General features: G+C 33.5%; 1 protein-coding gene across 1 annotated transcript; it reads right to left on the bottom strand.

Annotated features, from left to right (window-relative positions):
- Positions 1–205: 205 nt before the first annotated feature.
- On the bottom strand, positions 206–4,131 carry LOC130954279 (serine/threonine-protein kinase AFC3). The gene is made up of 12 exons (XM_057881013.1): positions 3,753–4,131; positions 3,526–3,643; positions 3,107–3,133; positions 2,861–3,014; positions 2,717–2,765; positions 2,227–2,341; positions 1,968–2,059; positions 1,723–1,870; positions 1,184–1,248; positions 999–1,096; positions 740–845; positions 206–467 (listed from the first exon to the last, which is right to left on the bottom strand). The coding sequence occupies exons 1-12, from the start codon at positions 3,852–3,854 to the stop codon at positions 330–332; spliced, it is 1,212 nt and encodes a 403-aa protein (XP_057736996.1). The 5' UTR covers positions 3,855–4,131; the 3' UTR covers positions 206–329.
- Between the last annotated feature and the right edge of the window lie 16,169 nt (positions 4,132–20,300).

Below are 20,300 nucleotides of genomic sequence, written 5' to 3'. Positions count from 1 at the left end.
CAAAGCCTGAAGGCCATGGAAGAACAGGACTCGGCATAATCCATTCTATTTTATTTTTCTATTATTTTCATTTTACCTTCTCTATATTCCAATGCAAACGGATTAGATTATTAAAACACAAAAGGTTGAATCCTTGGAATTATCAAAACTTGGGAAAACAAAACAGGAGCAAGGAATTATTAGGAAACATTTTTTTTGGTGGTGATTGAAAACAACAAAATTGAATGATTGATCGATACATGCAAAACTAAGTTGTTGTTGAGCAGCATACAATCTTCAAGATGTTATTCATAATTCCAAAGCATAGTACATGTCAAGTTGGGATTCTCTTAAGTTGAATTTCTAAAGAAGGGATGATCAAGGGCTTGTCGAGCTGTTAGTCGTTCATTCGGATCATAAGTCAATAAGCCATGTAACAAATCCGTTAAAGATGATCTTGAAGAATCCACACGGCTTGATACAATATCCTGTATATGGTAAAGCATATTTATTTGTCATTACAGGTAATGTTCTTTTTCTTTCTTTTTTTTTAATAGGGTATATTTGGCAATGGGATAATAAGGTGAAGGTTTTCATAGATGAGCTGTGTTGGATGAGTCATCCATGATAATTTTCACCTTGTTTTTTAAACCATGAACCAAAAGCTTACGCTTATAAGAAATAGAGGAGTCCAATAATGGGTTCAAGATTTAAGCCAAGCAGTCACATATACTGGTTTGGATAAGGAAACAGAACAAACCTCAAGAAGATCGAGCTTCTTAACAGCACGGATGCTTTCCCTTGAAACAGCTCCTTCAGGCCAATTTAGTCTTGCTCCACGCCTGAAATATTTCTCTGCTCCTCGACTGCGCGAGGACCAAATGGCAAAAGGATATGTCAGTAAATGATATTATGCTTATGCATTCATAACTTCGGACATTGTTGCTCTGGATGTATCTCAGGGCTATTAGTATATTTGGGAGGGAAGACTTGAGAGCACAATCAAATTCACTACTTACGTAGACCTTCGGACCATGTGTTCGGGTATAGGTCCCAGCACTCTCTCCATCATTGCCAGGTGTTCCAAGTTTTCATGAGTTTGAAACAATGCTTCACCCTGAAAGAAGTTTCAGGTTTAGAACACTAAGGCCAACTTTTCCATATTCAAGCCCTGTCCAACACACTTGATAGTTATAAGACTCACCGTTAATAGTTCGATAAGAATACAACCGACACTCCACAAATCACAAGGGTAGGACCACCCTATACCTGCAATTATTGTTACAGATGCAGGTGAGAATATGTCAATAGGAACAGCCATGATTTATTCTGGCTCAAGAACTACTGTACTAGTATTGATAGTTAGATAGAGAAAATGCTCAGTCAAAAAATAAAATAATTATTAAGTCTCCCAAATCATAACATCCAGGCAAGACATACTTGACACTGTTTCATTATTGCCTAAATTCAAATACATCAACATAAGAAAGCTACTAAAGTGATCAATCCCATATTAAAAATTAAAGGTCGAATAAAAATAAATATGTTAATTGCACATTGCTAAAGCAAAAATAAACCATAAGTAGAACTGGAAGAGTTAAGCACAGATGCCCTAATGTAAGCTGTTGTTAACGTTTTCAATGTACTACTCATCATTCATAATTCTTTCCCCAAGGACTGCGTGTCAACCGACCAATAAACAACCAAAACACATTTTCACCAGCTCAACCCATATTTAGTTACCTAGAATGATCTCAGGGGCTCTGTAATGCCTTGTAGAAACAATGGAGTTATGAATCTGATGATCAAAAGCAGTACTACCAAAATCAATCAGCTTAATGGCACTAGACTTGGGCAAGCATCTGAATTGCATTTCACCTGAGGTAATCCTCTGTACCAATTCAACCATTTTCCTTAAATATGTCATAATTGAGTCTATACCCAAATCCAAAGAGGTTATTATGTTAGCACTATAAAATGCCAAATACCTTACGGGTAGGGAGCTTTACATATTCAGAAGAAATAAGAAGTATATTTTCTGGCTTCAGGTCAGTGTGGATTAGATGTAGATCATGCATATCTGAATACGATAGATCACACAAAACAAGAGTAAGCAAACACAACCAAGATACACTGTCACCCCGGACAAAGAAAGTAGGCCAAGGGAGAAAGAGTTGGTTGATAGAATAGTCCACAGAATAATTAAGACATGAGAAATAAACTGAAGGCCAAGAATAATCCACAGACATGCTACAGATTCCAAAAGCTGTCGTCCAAATTCCCGAACAAGGTCCACAGGGAATGGGCAGTATTTATTTCTCTTTAGAAAATCAAATAAGCTTGGTCCAAGCTTCTCAAAGACCTGATAACACCATTAAAATGCATTGAAAGGAGTTTTTCTGCTTAGTTCTCAGATCTACTAATAAATCCCACATGGATATATTTAAAACAATCCACCATATAGCTGAACTTAACAACTCAATTCACTTATGTCCTGAATAGAAAGAAGCATAACAAAACAACATAAAGACATGCATATACCACCGGGAAAAAATCATCATTACTCAGAATTGAATCAGCCACCTATTAACATGAAACATTGCGAAGACTCCCCCAAACATTGGGTTAAAAAAGGGAAAAAAAGGCATCTCCAGATCAATATCTAAATTACACTAAACAAATTTCTTGTATATGAACAAACATATTCTGTCTAGAGACACATCATAAGTATACTTACAATGCATATGTGATTTCGGTAATCAAACCAATTCCGGATCTGCACACAGCTGCAGAAGAGAAATGTTCTTTAATGTAAATATTATGTTGCTTAAATTTGGAAGTACCAAATCCGGAAGCCATTTAACATTGTTAGGGTCTTTACCGTGAGATTCCTATTTCACCCTTAGACAGACGTTGAAGCACATCAATTTCAAGCATTGCTGCTTCGCGGTATTTCCTAATGCTCCTAATTACCTTGACAGCAACGTATTCTCTGGCTTGGCGATCCCAACATTCCAAAACTCGACCAAATGTGCCTACAGCACTAGCAATATGCTGAATGACACAAGCACAGTGACAAAAAAATTAAAATCTTGTATTCAGAATCAGAGGACACTTGACCGCTAACCTTCACCCATCTTGCTGAGGATTTTATCTGTCAAAATCGACAAGACCTTAATATGAGGAAATATTTACCCAAAACAAGGGTTTCAATAAAAAATTATAGAATAGCATAAATGAAAACCCTATCTGAAACTACACGAACCTAACTTAAAATTATAAAATAATACTTTAAAAAAAGAAGTTCATGGTAACTAAAACTAAGAAACTAACAACTGAAGGAGACTCAAGTTTTCAACATATTCACAGTGACTTTTTAAAAAGACTCGAACTTTAAAAGCAAACAGAAGTATGGAATACCAATAAATTATTCATTTTTTCCAATTGTAAGCATGCATAAAAAGAATCTCAATTGTTCATTATTTTTTCCAAACCAATCGATACAAAATAAAGAAATATATAAATTGCAATTAAGGTGCCAATTACATCTAGGAGTGAGATTTTCGCCAAGATTGAAGACATAATGGCCTTCACGATCGTCGTCCCTTCTTGGAGGCGAGGCGTGCCTCTTTTCGATTCCTTCATCAACCACACCCCTTTCAGCCTGCAAGGAAAGCCAAGAACAATCTCAATTTCCATATCCATATCATGCAATTAAAAACCAAAAACCCTAAAATCTCCAATTTCCAATTAATCGAGAAAATTGAAGGAACCTGCTGGGATGGTGGTGGTGGTGGAGGCACGTCCCACGCGAGACGAGGGCGTTTGCGGGTTCGTTCCCTTTCCATCACGCGATTAGTTTCCACAGCTACCATAAATATAAATACGAATACCCAGATATCATAGATACCCTAAAAAGTTGCAGCTGCAGTAGCGAAGGGGAAATTTTGTTCACTGAGAAAAAGAAGCAAAATTTATGTTAGGGATTGGAACTCTCAAATCGGTGAGAGAGCAATCAAGCGCAGAAATTTGTTGAAGGATTATGTTCCCGCAGATGAGATGAAAATAATGAAGTTGAAGAGACATTCATTAGGGTTCTTCTTTTCTTTTCCTTTTTTTTTTTTTCCCTTTTTTGTTTTATTTTTTAATTTGTGTTCGGTATAACTGCGTATTTTGTGCACTACTCTGTAATTGGGGGTGGCGCGCTGCTAACCTAAACGACTGCGCTTTATACTGTATTTTTGTATTTCAGAAAATGAATAAAGTTTTACATCCAAGCAAAATACTTAATACTATTTATCACTTTTTGTTTAAATCTAAACCGAATTTGATTTATTTATATCACTTTTTGTTATGTATTCATCAAATTTAAATCAAATTTTGTTTATTTTTTTATCCAAATGAATTTCAATTAAAAAGAAGAAAAGAAAAAATGCAGCAACAACAATAAAAGAATGACAATGGAGAGAAAACACGCGAATAAAAAGGAACGCAAAAAAAAAAGAAAGAAGATAAAGAAAAAAAGAAAAAACATGAAGAAGAAGAAAGAAGAATGCGAAGACCAATAAAAAAAACCAAAGAAGAAAAAGAAAAAATATGAAAATAAAGATAAAGATAAAGAAGCATTATTAAAATGCGTGTGTGTATACATTGGTGTAATAAAAATAGTTTTTATTGAATTTGAACTTATTTAATTAAACTTGGATAAAAAATACTTGAATGTGTAATTGGCTTTAGAAAATTTACTTTAAACTCTTATTTATTTTTGAGTTTAGTTTTGATTAGATAAAAACATGATTATTTAATCATATATAAAAATACATTATTGGTTATTTATTTAAAATATTTTTATACTTATAGTATATGAAAATAAAATTTTACTATTTACTAATTATCTTTTAAATTATATTTCACATAGGTTTAGAATTTAATTTTAATATATTAATCGTATAAAAAGTTTTACATGATTATTTAATCAAATAAGTTTTCAATAAAGTACCTTTGATTGTATATATAAAACACATTCATATTGTCCACAATTAAATTCCTAATTTTATACTAATTAATAATGAATGACTTAGGTTTACGTTTATGTTGCATTTTAGTTTTATCTTGTATATTTTTATTTAAAAATATATTTATATACTAATATAAGTCATTGTAATTAATTTTTATATATTTATGTATAAATATATATTTTATTTTATTTATTTTTAATATATATTTTATATTTTAATAAATATTTTATACTAATAATTAATTTTAATAACTAATTTTAGTATATATTTAGCATGATTTTTTTATTTTAGAATTTAGTTATTTTGTTCTCTAAATTAAAGTCTAAAGACATATTTTAAGGTGATAATAATAGAAATTTTTTTAAATTTTTTATGTATTTAATGCATTGAAAATATAAAAATATTTAATTTTTTAATAAATTTTAGTAAATTATTTTTTATAATATTTTTAAAATTTATCCTATCTAAAATCTTTTATTTTATATACCTTTCCGCCACTTGTAAGAGATCATGCCATTTCTTTCGATAAAAATATTTTCGGTAATATCTTTAAAAGAAAAAAATCTTGAGAAGAAGATATTGTTCATTTAACAAAGAATAGAGAAAGTAGATATTATTTCTCTAATGCAGTAAGAGCTTGATCTTCAAGCAGAGTATAATAATCTTTTAATGCAAGAGAAATTGTTTTAATTTTAGAAATCTAGAGAACAATAGACGAGACACAAAAATAAAAATACTAAGTTCTTTCGTATGCAAACTCGTATTAAAAGAAAATGGAATAAGATTCAAGGTTTGTTTTTGGGATATGGGAGATAAAGCACTGATTAAAGTGAGCTTGAGATGGGAGCAGTAGAATTTTAAAAGAATATATTCTGTAATGTGGAGAATATTGATCTTACGCTTTAAAAAATTAGATTTTACCTGCTCTACCCCAAGAGAAGGTTATGAGTCTTGTTAGAGATATTTCTAAAGAGGAGGTTAAGAGTGTTGTTATGGGGTTGGTAATGAGGTGCAGAAATTAGTAAAAATGACATTTGTGGGTTATGAGCTAGATAGTGCGCTTTTGAAACTCTTGTGGTTCTCAACTTAAAAGTTACCAATCCTTCATGTATGAAAGAATTTTGGCTGATTAGTCTTTGTAATGTTTGATACAAGATCAACACTAAAGTAATTGTGAAGAGGCTTCGACCTTTTTTACAGGATATCATAATCTCTTTGCAGGGTGATTTTATTCCACAAAGGGGATCGCCAGATAATATTATTGTTGTCCAAGAAGTTCTTTATTTTATGAAAAAGACTAAATCTAAAAAGGGTACTTTGACTTTTAAAATTGACCTTGAGAAGGCATGTGATAGAGTTAATTAGAATTTCTTGGAGTAAACTTTAGGTATGTTTGGATTCTCTTCATCTATTGTCTCTTTGATTATGCGTTGTGTTCGATCTTCTTCTCCGGCTCTAATGTAGAATGATAATTGCTTAGAAGGTTTCCAACCAAAAAAGGGGTTTGAGTCAAGGTGATTCGATGTCTCCCTATCTTTTTGTGCTTTGTATGGAGTGACTGGGTTATCTAATTATACAAATGGTAGATTCTGATAATTAGAATCCAATAGCTATTTCTAGAGAAGCGATTGTCATCTCTCATCTTCTGTTTGTAGATGATCTTATTTTATTTTGTAAGGCTAAGAAGTCTCAGGTTGTGCACATTTTGGATACTTTTGTAATATTTTTTAAGGCGTCAGGTAGGAAGGTTAATTTTGATAAATCTCGAGGCATATGTTCTCTTAATGTTTTCAGGCAACGAAATGATCTCTTTACAAGTATTTCATCTTTTTGATTTGCTAACTCATTCGAAAAATATCTTGGAGTGCCTCTTATAACGATCCAACTTTTAGCATATTATGATCATCATACCAGAAGCTAAGCGTTAACTTACTTTCCCTAACTTTAATTAGTATTTATTATATGAGCCTGATTCATTGTTAAAACGTAGTTATTTTTGCAGGATAAAGTTTTTTAAAAAAACGTTAATTGATTTGTTATTGCAAGGGTACAGAAACGGTTAACATCATAAACATAAATATAAACAAAAATATTCACATATCATCATATATTAGTACAACATTTACAGATCTTGTCAGTATACACCCTATAAGATAATATATATGACCTCCCAGATCCTCACCTATTTAAGAAGTCTCTAAATTGGTACCTGAATCAGCCTAAACTCTATACTCACCTAATTTCTCTAGACTACAAAAGCGAAAGAATAACACTCTAGGTCTTTAAGATTTGGGTCAAGCTGAACTCATCAAAAGATAAAATATCAATATAATAAAATATTTATATTATCAAATATTATTATCTAAAATATCAAAATAATTTTATCAAAATATTAAAATATCAAAATAATTTTATCAAAATATTATTAATTATATACTAAAAGATTTAATCTTTTGGATCTCGCTAAATAAATATAGTAGTTATTTTTAAAAAATTATATTAAAATATTAAAATTCAACGAGTGATCTCACAAAATTAATTTTTTAATTATTTATTTCTACCATATAAATTAAATAATAATAAAAATTATAATTTTAAAAATCTAAAAGATTTAAATTTTATAAAAACCACAATATTATTTAGTGAGAATCAAAATATTAAATTTTTTTAATATATAATCAATAATAATTTGAAAAACTCATTTAAAAAAAAAGATTTACTATAAAAATTACAATTTGAAAATATAAAATTTTAAAATACAAATGATAACAAAACTTATAATAATTTAATTATTGTTATTATTTTATGTAGACAGAATTTTGCTTATTAAAATTTAAAAAATAGTATTAAAATTAGTAGTATAAAAAAATTAAATTTAATATTATGAAAGAAATAAGAAAAATTTATATAAAGACTAATTTGATCAATTTTCAAAATTTTACGGATAAAAATGGCTTATGTGTATACTTTTAGGTAGGGGTGGCAGGCAGGGAAGCCCGCCCCACCCCGCCTAATAAGGTAGTCCCAGAATCCTACCCCACCCCGTCTAATGGCAGGCTGGCAGGCTAAGCCCGCCTAAACACATTTTTTTTAATAATATTTGTAAGAGCATAAAATAATTCCTTCTATTTAAATCAATATTAAAACAAATGTTAAATATAAATTGTCTGTAAAATAAATAAACATAATCCAAAATACAAAAACATAATTATAAATAGTCCCAAAGGCAAAATAAATATAATCCAAAATCCAAAAACATAATTATAAATAATCTCCAAAACAAAATAAACATAATTCGAAACACTTAATTTTCATCGTCATTTTCCTGTAAGTCAATAACACCATTGGAAACGACTCCTGAAAAATAGTCTTTTCCTTTTATAATATCTTCCTCATATAAATCTTTCTCTAGAAAAAAATAAATAAATATATTAGACAAATAATACATAATAATGAACAAAACCACTCAAGTATGTATGTTATAAATATAATTATACCATAATCATCATATCCACGTATCCAATTTCGAGTGCAAATCATAGCTTCAACATTATCTGGCAATGAACGACTTCTATACTTATTTAAAACATGAGAACACATGCTAAATGCAGATTCTGAAGTCACAGTAGTAGGGGTGGCAAGCGGAAAAGCCCGCCCCGCCCTGCCCCGCCCTGCCTAATGAGGTAGTCCAAGAATCCTACTCCGCTCCGCCTAATGGCGGGCTGGCGGGCTAAGCCTGCTTAAACTCTTTTTTTTAATAATATTTGTAAGAGCATAAAAACAATCCTTTTTCTTTAAATCAATATAAAAGCAAATGTTAAATATAAATAGTCTCTAAAATAAATAAACATAATGAAAAATACAAAAAACATAATTATAAATAGTTCCAAAGGCAAAATAAATATAATCAAAAATCTAAAAACATAATTATAAATAGTCTCCAAAACAAAATAAACATAATTCGAAACACTTAATTTTCATCTTCATCTTCCTGTAAGTCAATAATATCATTGGAAACCACTCCTGAAGGATAGCCTTCTCTTTTTGTAATATCTTCCTCATCTAAATCTTTCTCTAGAAAAAAGTAAATAAATATATTAGAAAAATAATACATAATAATGAACAAAATCACTCAAATATGTATGTTATAAATATAATTATACCATAATCATCATATCCACGTATCCAATTTCGAGTGCAAATCACAGCTTCAACATTATCTGGCAATAAATGACTTCTATACTTATTCAAAACATGAGAGCCCATGCTAAATGCAGATTCTGAAGCCACGGTAGTAGGGGTGGCAGGCAGGGAAGCCCGCTCCACCTCGCTCTGCCAGAAGCCCACCCTCTGGCGGGCTGGTCCACCCCACCCCGCCTAATGAGGCGGTCCCAGAATCCTACCCCACTCTGCCTAATGGCGGGTTGGCAGGCTAAGCCCGCCTAAACTCTTTTTTTTTAATAATATTTGTAAGAGTATAAAACAATCCCTTCTGTTTAAATCAATATAAAAGCAAATGTTAAATATAAATAGTCTCCAAAATAAATAAACATAATCCAAAATTCAAAAACATAATAATAGTCTCAAAGGCAAAATAAATATAATCCAAAATCCAAAAACATAATTATAAATAGTATCCAAAACAAAATAAACATAATTCGAAACACTTAATTTTCATCTTCATCTTCATGTAAGTCAATAACATCATTGGAACCATAGCCTTCTCCTTTTGCAATATCTTCCTGATCTAAATCTTTCTCTAGAAAAAAGTAAATAAATATATTAAAAAAATAATACATAATAATGAACAAAAATCACTCAAGTATGTATGTTATAAATATAATTATACCATAATCATCATATCCACATATCCAATTTCGAGTGCAAATCACAGCTTCAACATTATCTGGTAATAAACGACTTCTATACTTATTCAAAACATGAGAATCCATGTTAAATGCGGATTCTAAAGCCACGGTAGTAATAGGAATGCTCAACAAATTTCGTGCCAATAGTGATAGTGTTGAAAAACGATGATGTTTGTCTTTCAACCATTGCAAAATAATGTTGTCTCACTCAAATAAATATCAAGTTGGTTCTTTCCACTTTTCACTTCAGCTTCTTGATTACGGGATATCAAATCCTTTGCATTACAAATAATATATGACTCAAAAAACATGAACAATAAAAGATACATATAACCAAGTAGAGTGAATATAAGATAAAAAAAACTTACACCAACAATTTTAATAAGCTGAGTTTCAATTGCAGAAGATGTCGCTTGAGAAACATTACTTGGAATTTGGGAAGAACTCTCTACAGTTGTAGAGGAATTGTAGTCATAAACCTCAAAGAGCTTGTATAACTTACTCTTCACATGCTCCACTTTGTCTTTAGCACTAATAGGATCAATCTCATTATAGCAATGAGGCAAAGTGTTGAATTTAAATCTATGATACGTGGTCAAAAGGGCATTTTCGTCATTTTAGAGTTAAGAGACAGAATAGTAATCTCATCACGTTCAAAGATCTAAATGATAGAAGAATTATACCATGCCGATTTTGGACATCAAGAAGACCAAGAGTCCGTCTCAAAAACAGTGGTGCTGAAATAACGACAACTCATAAGACCCATTGGTCTAAGTCAGGACAACAAGAGGCCCAATAATGCTTTTTAAATTTAGTGGGAGGTATAAATTATTATTATTTTCGAATTTTTTTAATTATTTATTTTAATTTGTTTTACTGTTAGAGTTTGTTGGAAGATTTGATTTATTTCCGATTTGCTTAGTAGTATTTTTAGGAAATTTAAATTTAAATCAAATCTGATCTAATCAATTAAGATCAAATCTGATTTAAATTAGTTATCATATTTTCAGGAGTTTTAAATTTTAAATCAAATATGATCTAATCTATTAAGATCAAATCTGATTTAAATTTTAAAATCTTATTTTATCTTTTTGTTAGTTTGTTCGGAGCCTATTTAAACACCTTTGGTGGGACCATTTGAAATAACTTTTGATGAATAAAATTTTCTTAGTGCTTTATGCATGTTTTTTTGTGTGGTTAAGTCAGATGAGTGATTTGCTTCGCTTGTTGCATGGAAAAGATTGAGTGATTCAATTTTCATCCTACTAATCTAAGTTGTCAAGGACAGGTTCTTTGAAGGTCTAGTAGAAAATTCCTTCCGGTGACCTAGGTTACTAAGAACAGGTATCTTAGAGGTCTAGTAGAAAAACCCTTATCTATCTTTTATATTTCTGTTGCGTCTCTTTATGACAATAATCCTTATCTATTGTGATATAAACCCTAATCTCCAATCTATTTCTTATCATCTGGTATCAGTTACAGGTCGTAGGTAAATTCTTATTTATCTACACGTTCCATGGGTCTTGTTTAATCTCTTTGTTTTTTTCTCTTTAATTTCTGCAAATTCACCTTAGAGTCCCTAAAAAAAGACCAAAACAAAAAAACAAAAAAAAAGAGTCACAAAAAAATGATTGTGTATTACGATAGTGATGATGAAGAAAGCTCATATGCGAAAAAGGGTTCTCAGTTGCAAATCCCTGCATTCAAATGGAGGAATGATCCTGAAGCGTATTTCAGATGGGAAAGGAAGGTAGAATCGATTTTTGCAAATTGCATCCTTTCAGATGAAAAGAAGGTTAACTTGTACAAGTCAATTTTTCCGATGCTGCCCGTATATGGTGGACTGAATTAGGAAGATCTAGAAGACGATACGGAAAGAGTCCAATTTGCAGTTGGGAGAAGATGAAGAAAATGATGAGGAGCCAGTTCGTGCCATCATCATACCACATGAGGAATTGAGTTGTACCATCATCATACCACAATGAATTTTTTGAAAAATTTTGTAAGTTACAACAAGGTTCACAATCAGTGATGGAGTACCACAAGGAATTTCTATATTTGATGGACATGGCTAATATTAAAAGGAGTTCTGAGGTTTTAATGGACCGATTTTTGTTTGGATTACGCGAAGAACTTGCAGATAAAGTCCAACATTACCGTTACGCAACCATGGAGAATTTGGTCAAATTGGCCATTGACTAGAAGCAGGTGCAACAAATGATAGATCGCCATAACAATAGGATTTCTTCTACGCCTATTTTTCATTCTTCTTCAAAGCCATAGATGGAAGAACTTGTTGAGTATGCTGTAGAGGGTGATGTGTCATTGGAAGACTCAAAAGTGCAGAATTTCTCAACTGAATTCTTGGGATGTAAGGAATTTAAAAATCTAGAGAGAAAAGAAACAGAAAAAGAAAGTGAGTGTTTGAGTGAAAAGGATCAATGTTTAATTGAACATGAGAGTTTTGAGAGAAAATATGAGAATAGTGAGAGAGAGGAGTCAATGACTGACAAAGAAACTGAGAGCAATAAACACACTTGTGAAAGAGATCTAGAAAGTTCTAGCTTAGACAAGAGTGCATTAGTGTCATTGAATTCCACGGAATCCTTAAATTCTCATACATCTAACTATAAAATTCCTAGTATTTTTATATCAACTCTCCCAAGCTTTATAGATTCACTGGTCAATTATGGAGGCATTAATATGGATGAAAAGCAAGAAAGACAAATTACACACTTTGGACAAGATGGTGAAAGTATGGTTGGAAAGATTGAACTTGCACACATGAGGGACATAGCCATAATTTAGTGGGTAGAGAAGAGTCATCAAACCATGGTATTTAAACCCGGAGATTGGGTTTGGATTCCTTAGAGGGACGAAGAGCATCTCATTCAAGATTCGAGGATGAATCTTTTTGAAGAGGGAGAGAATGATACGTGGTCAAGAGGGCATTTTTGTCATTTTAGAACTAGGAGACAGAATAGTAATCTCGTCACGTTCAAAGATCTAAATACTAGAAGAATCATACCATGCCGGTCTTGGACTTCAAGAAGACCAAGAGTCCGTCTCAAAAACAGTGGTGCTGAAATAACGACAACTCATAAGACCCATTGGTCTAAGTCAAGACAGCAAGAAGCCCAATAATGCTTTTCAAATTCAGTGGGAGGCATAAATTATTATTATTTTTGAATTTTTTTAATCATTTATTTTAATTTGTTTTACTATTAGAGTTTGTTGGAAGAATTGATTTACTTCCGATTTGCTTTGTAGTATTTTTACGAAATTTAAATTTAAATCAAATCTGATCTAATCAATTAAGATCAAATCTGATTCAAATTAGTTATCATATTTTCAGGAGTTTTAAAATTTAAATCAAATATGATCTAATCCATTAAGATCAAATCTGATTTAAATTTTAAAATCTTATTTTATCTTTTTGTTAGTTTGTTCGGAGCCTATTTAAACACCTTTGGTGAGACCATTTGGAATAGCTTTTGATGAATAAAATTTCCTTAGTGCTTTATGCATGTTTTTTTTTTGTGGTTAAGTGAAGTGAGTGATTTGCTTCGCTTGTTGCATGGAGAAGATTGAGTGATTCAATTTTCATCCCTCTGATCTAGGTTGTCAAGGACAGGTTCTTTGAAGGTCTAGTAGGGAATCCCTTCCGATTACCTAAGTTGCTAAGAACAGGTATCTTAGAGGTCTAGTAGGAAAACCCTTATCTATCTTTTATATTTACGCTGCGTCTCTTTATGCCAATAAATTCTTCTTCTTGATGTCATTCTTTTCTTGTCCCCTTTTATTGAATAATCCTTATCTATTGTGATATAAACCCTAATTCCCAATCTATTTCTTAACAATCTAGGATCAAGAATTGCCCCAAATGCAAGAACAACACTGTATTCCTCCCAATATTTCCTGAACTTAATCATCATTTGTTCTCCCATGTTCCGTATAAGCACTTCATCATTCTTCAAACTATTCATCAAAATAAGCTGAATTTGTCAAACTTGTAAAAAATACAAGTTGGATGTTGGGTAAGAAGTTTCAACCATTAACTTGGTAGTTTCATAAAATGGTAACAAGAAATCACATATCATTTCAGTTCTTTTCCACTTATCTGATGAAAGACAATACTCCCTAAATCCAGCTTCTTTTACTTTATACATTTCAAAAGCTTTCTTATATGGAATAGCACTTGCAAGCGTTGCATAAAGTAAATTCCACCTAGTAGGAACATCTAAACATAATGCAGTTGTATACTCAAGTCCCTCAATATCTTGAAAACATTATTTAAACTTAACCATTCGACTTTCAGATTTTCTCAGATACTTAATATGATCTCTAATCTTATGCACTGCATCACCATATATTTTCATTCCATCTTGGATAATAAGATTTAAAATATGAGCAAAACAACGAACATGAAAAAATTCACCACCACACAACAATTAACCATGCATATCCAAAGTACTTTTCAAGTGATCAACATAAGTATCATTAGAAGAAGCATTATCCAAAGTAATAGAAAAAATCATTTTATCAATTTTCCACTCATTTAAAAGCGTAAAGATTTTAGAAGACAACTCAAGTTCCGTGTCAGGAGGAGGTATATGACAAAAATTCAGAATTTTACTCTGTAATTTCCAGTTCTCATAAACAAAATGTGTAGTTAAACATATATACCCCTCATTGGTACTGGACGTCTAACGATCAGATCTTAAGCAAATTCTATTTGAAATGGAAACTAAAATTTTTTTAAGTTTCACAGCTTCTCTCTTGTGAACTTTCACTATGTCAGACTTAACCGTATTCCTAGTAGGAAGTTTCAAAGTTGGACTTATATGTTTCACCCAATTTCTAAATCTCCTATCATCAATCATATTGAATGGCATATCCCCAGCAACTACATAAGAAGCAAACATATCTCTAGCCACTCCTGAATCAATCTTAAGTGAACCCATCTTAAGTTGCAATTCTGCTATAGTCTGACCAATATCCTCATGTTTAATTTGAGTACAACTATCAAGATGCCGCTTTAAAGTAGAAGTGTCATATCGCTTACCTCCAGCTTTAAACACCTTCTTGCATCCTTTACACTCAAAACGTTCTACTCCATCCTTATCTGGACCAAGTTTTCTGAAAAAATTCCAAACATCAGATGTTGCTGATCTGGCCCTTTTCGAACTAGGTTCATCAACCTCGACCAGAGCAGTCTCAAAACCAGCTCCAGCAGTAACAAGGTTACTCACAGTTTCAGAATTTATATTTTTTGAACTAAAAGCAAATGTTAATTGTTAAACCAGGTATCAACCATTATGATTTAGTCAATACTCAAAACTATTTAGTCAACACAGCAAAACTGCATCAGATTTAATCAACACTTAACCATTTTAATACAAGCATCAACAATTATGATTTAATCAAAACTCAACTATTATTAAATAAAACGAAACGCAGCAAACAATATATGAATCTACATCATATTTAATCAAAACTCAAAACCCATTTAAAACAAATATCAACAATACTAATTTAATCAAAACTCAACCATTATCAAACAACATAAAACACAGCAAACAAACCTAAATCTCTGATCTAAAACATAAGCCAAAAAACTAACATACTAGACGAGCAATGATGAGCCGATGACCAGCGACAGGACAGACAAGCCGACAAAGGAGGCGAGGAACAGCGGCGATGAGAACAGACGAGCAGACCCAGAGAGCCAGAGGACAGACGAGCATACCTAGAGAGTGAGAGGACAGGACCCAGGAGCCCAAGACCGAGACCAGTGGCAACGACGGCTAGACAAAGCAGCAGCGGTGGCTAGAACCCAAGAGGACCGAAGAGCAACGGCGACGAGGAGCGCCGCGACTACTGGGTGCGACTTTGCTCTCTTTTCGAGACTGCGAGCGTGAGGACGAAAGGGCGAGCGTGAGGAGTGAGGACGCACTGCAATGGCGCCAGACGCAGTACGGTAGGGAACGATCAGCGGCAGGAGACTAGAGAAGCTGAAGCTCTGTGTTGTGACTTGTGAGTTGTGAGTGGGAGGGAGTGACAGTGATAGTCACAGCAGCCGAGTGGTGAGGAGTGAGGACTGAACTAAGGAAGCTGCAATTAGGATTTGGGGCGGGTAAGGTTTCATTGGGGGCGGTTTGGGTTGCATGGTAGTTGGGTTCTGGGCTTTTGGCAAAAAATATGCTCATCCTTTTATCAAAAAAAAATTGCTCAGCTCGCCAGGGAAGCCAGTCCCGCCCTGTTAAAGCCCGCCAAATTTCACTGTTTAAGCAATGCAAGTTAGGCAGCATTTTGTTATTCGGCGGTTCCACTTTTCCAGCCCGACCCGCCTTTTTGGCAGGTACGTGGGCTGGCCCAGCGGGTTTAGACCCATTTGCCACCCCTACACGGTAGTAATAGGAATGCTCAACAAATCCCGTGCCATTAGTGATAGTGTTGGAAAACGATGATGGTTGTCTTTCCACCATTGCAAAACATCTATGATTGCATCATTGTAAAATTATGTTGCCTCACTCAAATAAATATCAAGTTGGTTCTTTCCACTTTTTACTTCAACTTTTTGATTACGGGACATCAAATCCTTTGCATTGCAAACAATATATGACTCAAAAAACATGAACAATAAAAAATACATATAACCAAGTAAAGCGAATATAAGATAAAAATACTTACACCAACAATTTTAATAAGCTGAGTTCCAATTGCAGAAGATGTCGCTTGAGAAACATTACTTAGAATTTAGGAAGCACTCTCTACAGTTGTAGAGGAATGGTGGTCATAAACCTCAAAGAGCTTGTATAACTTACTCTCTACTTGAACTTTTGATGGGCTTTATCTTGGGCTTTCGGTGGAAAGGAGCTGCTGCTGATGTGTTGGACTTAGATGATGGTGGTGTGGGCTTGGACTTGGGTTGGGATGACTTGGACCTTATTGTGGGTGTTGTGCTGGTGGCTGGCTGGGGCTATAATGATGATTTTTGTTGCAAATCTGGTCTCTTCCTCCCTCTAGCAGCAGATTGGACAGTAGGTTGTGAAGATGATCTCTTCCTTCCTCTATTTGTTTTCTTGACAGCAGATTGTTTAAGTGGTTAGGCCTGAAAATACAGCAAAAATAACTCAAGTTACATTTAACCAACCATAACAACAAAACCCTAAAATACATATAGTAAATGCACTTACAGAGAGGGGTGGCTTGCTGCATCCTCCCCTCTTGTGACCTGATTCACCATAATTTGAGCACCTCTGAATCTGTCCCCTCCTAGACAAGTGACTCTGGCTTCTATCCTCAGCTTCCTCAAGTCCTCTTTTTCTCTTTTTCATTGGGTTGTGACTAGGCTTCTGATATGGTGGTGGCATGACATCATCAAACTCAATCTTCTCCTATATATATGGGTCATTTAGAGGGTATATGACCAAATCATAGCACCTGACATAGCCATCTTTCTTATAGCAGTCATCAACATATACATTCATATCAAGTCCTTTAAAGTTGATGCCATCACTGAGCTGCCACTTCTTGCAAGAACACTCACGAGCAAATAAATCAACAGCATATTTGTTCAAGCCATTTACCACCTCATATGACTGTGCAGCAGACCAATAAGGTCTCCACTCACCAGCTGACCTGCCCCTTCTCTCTACTTTCTTCCTAATTCAAGGTAAAATTGTACCACTAAATTTTTTATTCTTTCTCTATTAATAGCCCATCTACTCATCAAATAAACCCTAATTTCTTCTAGCATAGTTACAATAGAATTTTTCCTAGACTCTACTATTGCACTATTAAAGCTTTCACACATGTTGTTTACAAGAGTGTCGCATTTAGAATAATAGTTAAACCTGGATATACTCCAATATCTAGGAGAAATAGCATTCAGATGCCTGTGAGCTTTAACATTGACCTTTCGGATGACTGCCATCTCTCTCTCCTACTCCTTCCAGTGTATAGCCTTTGCACACCTCCACATCAATTGCTTCGAGTGAAAGCTAGGAAATTTCTTCTTGAATTTGTTGTACAGATGTCTTACACAAAATCTGTAGTCCACACCTGGGATAACTTCGTCAAAAGCAGGTAGTAATCCTTAAAAAAAGAGGTAAAAATTTGTGTTATAACAATGTTGTTTATCAGAATTAAATGAATTACTAAATAGAAATTAATACAACAACTATTTACCTTCTACTGATTAGATATGAAGGTTGATTTTCTAATTGTCTCAGAGCCAAAATCATCAATTAGCAGCTGGAGAAACCATTTCCAGGTGTCTTTGGTCTCTGCCTCAACAGCGGCATATGCAATAGGAAGCATTTGATCATTAGGGTCCCACCCTATCGCAGTCAACAGCTGCCCCCTTGAGGTGTCTTGAGAAAACAGCCATCTAATTGAATAAATCTTTTACGGTGCACAAAGCTTTTTTTACAAGCATCTAGACATACATATCTTCTTTGAAAAATGCAGAAGTTATTTGATGAAGAGCGTTGAACTTCAATCTCAAAATCAAGAGATCTCTTTATCTTGAGCTTTACTGTTGATCCTGAATTAGCCCATAGTAACTCTGAGCAGTAATCAACTATCTTCTTATATTGAGTCCAATAAGTTCCTTGTATTTCATCCAATGCAGCTTGTCTTGACCTAGCTATCATTGATGTTGTCATAGTCAGATTCCACTTCCTTTGTGCCTTGTTCACCAATTCCTTTATCTTTACTTTTGGGTTATGCTCCACCTTCTTCTTAAAAGCTCTGCTCAGCCACGAAGTATGCATTATCCCAACCCTATGTGCTTGACCACAAGTATGCTTAAGGTTGATAGACCTAAGCTGCCAAGTTGTTTCCTTATCCATTTTTGCTGTATATAACCAAAAAAGATAATCTTGTTGACAAACAGCCCTCTTGTTTGTACTGCGTAGGCTGTTACAGTGTCTTTAAATTTCTCTCTTGAAGCAAATACAGCTTCCACCTCCCACTTATAACTCCTCATATCTTTAACATCCTTATAAATTGGATACCTCCTCCTTTTATACTATCTTCCTCTTGTCTATCTTCTTTATCTGAACCACCACCAACTTCATACTCCAAATCCAATTCATCACTATTGAAGCCTTCCTCATCACTGAAATCACCATTCACAATCCCTTTGCCTTTATCAACCCAAGAACCATCCTTAACACCTATCAGTTCCTCAAACCACTCTCATCATCATATTCCTCTTCATTATTTGTAAAATGAACGCCATCTACACTGTCAACCTCAAGATCAAACGGAAGAAACTCCTCATCGTCACTGTCATCATCACTATTCGATTCATTCCGTGCATTTTCAACAGCCACATTTGGGTGCAGGTTATCTCCTTCACTAACTTGTTGCACATTATCAGATTGCACGTGTTCACCTTGTTGACCCTAATAAACCACCAACTGGTTTCTAGAATTTTTCTCTGTTCTGCCCCCAACATCAACATATCCAACTTCAGGAAAACCTTCAGCATCGTCAACCTCATGCACTACAAACATCTCAACATGCATGACTATTCAGCTCCGCTATTCTACACATCTCAAGTACATCTCTATCGATAGCAAATAACTTCAAAGCTTTTTCTAACCATTCAGCTGTTGGATTCTTATACCACAGAGCTGATATGTTAGACTTTGTGTACCCAAATTGCCATAACTCCGCATATGCCTCAAATACAGATAAGTAATTACTCTCAACATCTTCAATAAGTGTCTTTTGTCCTCTTATATACTGCAATGTCTCATTATTATATCCAAATCGACCCCATGATAAATAGCTAGATTGAAGCTTCCCATCCCCTAAAATCAAAGGTCTATGTGTACAAAACAGGAAAAAAAAGTTTAAACTAAACCCTAGCAGTTTTAGGAAACTAACAAAATCCATTACAACATTATTAAATACAAGCTCCACAAAACCGAAAACAAATCGCAACTGTCGCAGACAATAAATTCAACAACTTCACTACAAAAGCAATGCATTCAATAATACAATGGTGCATACATACCTGAATCGCGATGACAACAGCGAAACGACCTCCTTCTACACCCTTGCTAACGCATTCCAAATGCAATAACTATACCCCCAGGCGACGTTGAACCTCTATTAGGACATCATTGTCAGTTTTTGAAGAATAATAAAAGAATTAATTTGACTTATATTTTATTTTTCAAGAATTAATATGACTAAAAAGATCATTCAAAAGACCAATTTAAAAAATAAATGATCTTTCAAAGATAAATTTAACTATTAATCCTTATTTTTTTTCTTTTTCCTCGTTTTTCTTTCACCTTTCTTTTTCTGTCTTTGGTTTTCTTCAAACCCTCTTTTTCCTTTCTCTTAACTCAGTGTTCTTTCATTTCATATCCCTTTATTCTTATCTCTATCATTTCTTTCTCCCACTCATTTT

The sequence above is a fragment of the Arachis stenosperma genome, chromosome 10 (genome assembly GCF_014773155.1).
Source record: "Arachis stenosperma cultivar V10309 chromosome 10, arast.V10309.gnm1.PFL2, whole genome shotgun sequence".
Lineage (NCBI taxonomy): Eukaryota > Viridiplantae > Streptophyta > Magnoliopsida > Fabales > Fabaceae > Arachis > Arachis stenosperma.
Note: the sequence above shows the minus strand (reverse complement) of the source record. Positions and strands in the feature narration are given on the sequence as shown.

Excerpts from the sequence above, each read along its gene's own strand:
- LOC130954279 (XM_057881013.1), bottom strand. The coding sequence starts at position 3,854 with ATGGTAGCTGTGGAAACTAATCGCGTGATGGAAAGGGAACGAACCCGC. Across the intron at positions 2,060-2,226 it reads GCTTTTGGAATCTGTAGCAT|ATATGCATGATCTACATCTA; the intron begins GTCTGTGGATTA and ends TATCGTATTCAG. Across the intron at positions 1,249-1,722 it reads AGCCCCTGAGATCATTCTAG|GTATAGGGTGGTCCTACCCT; the intron begins GTAACTAAATAT and ends CAATAATTGCAG.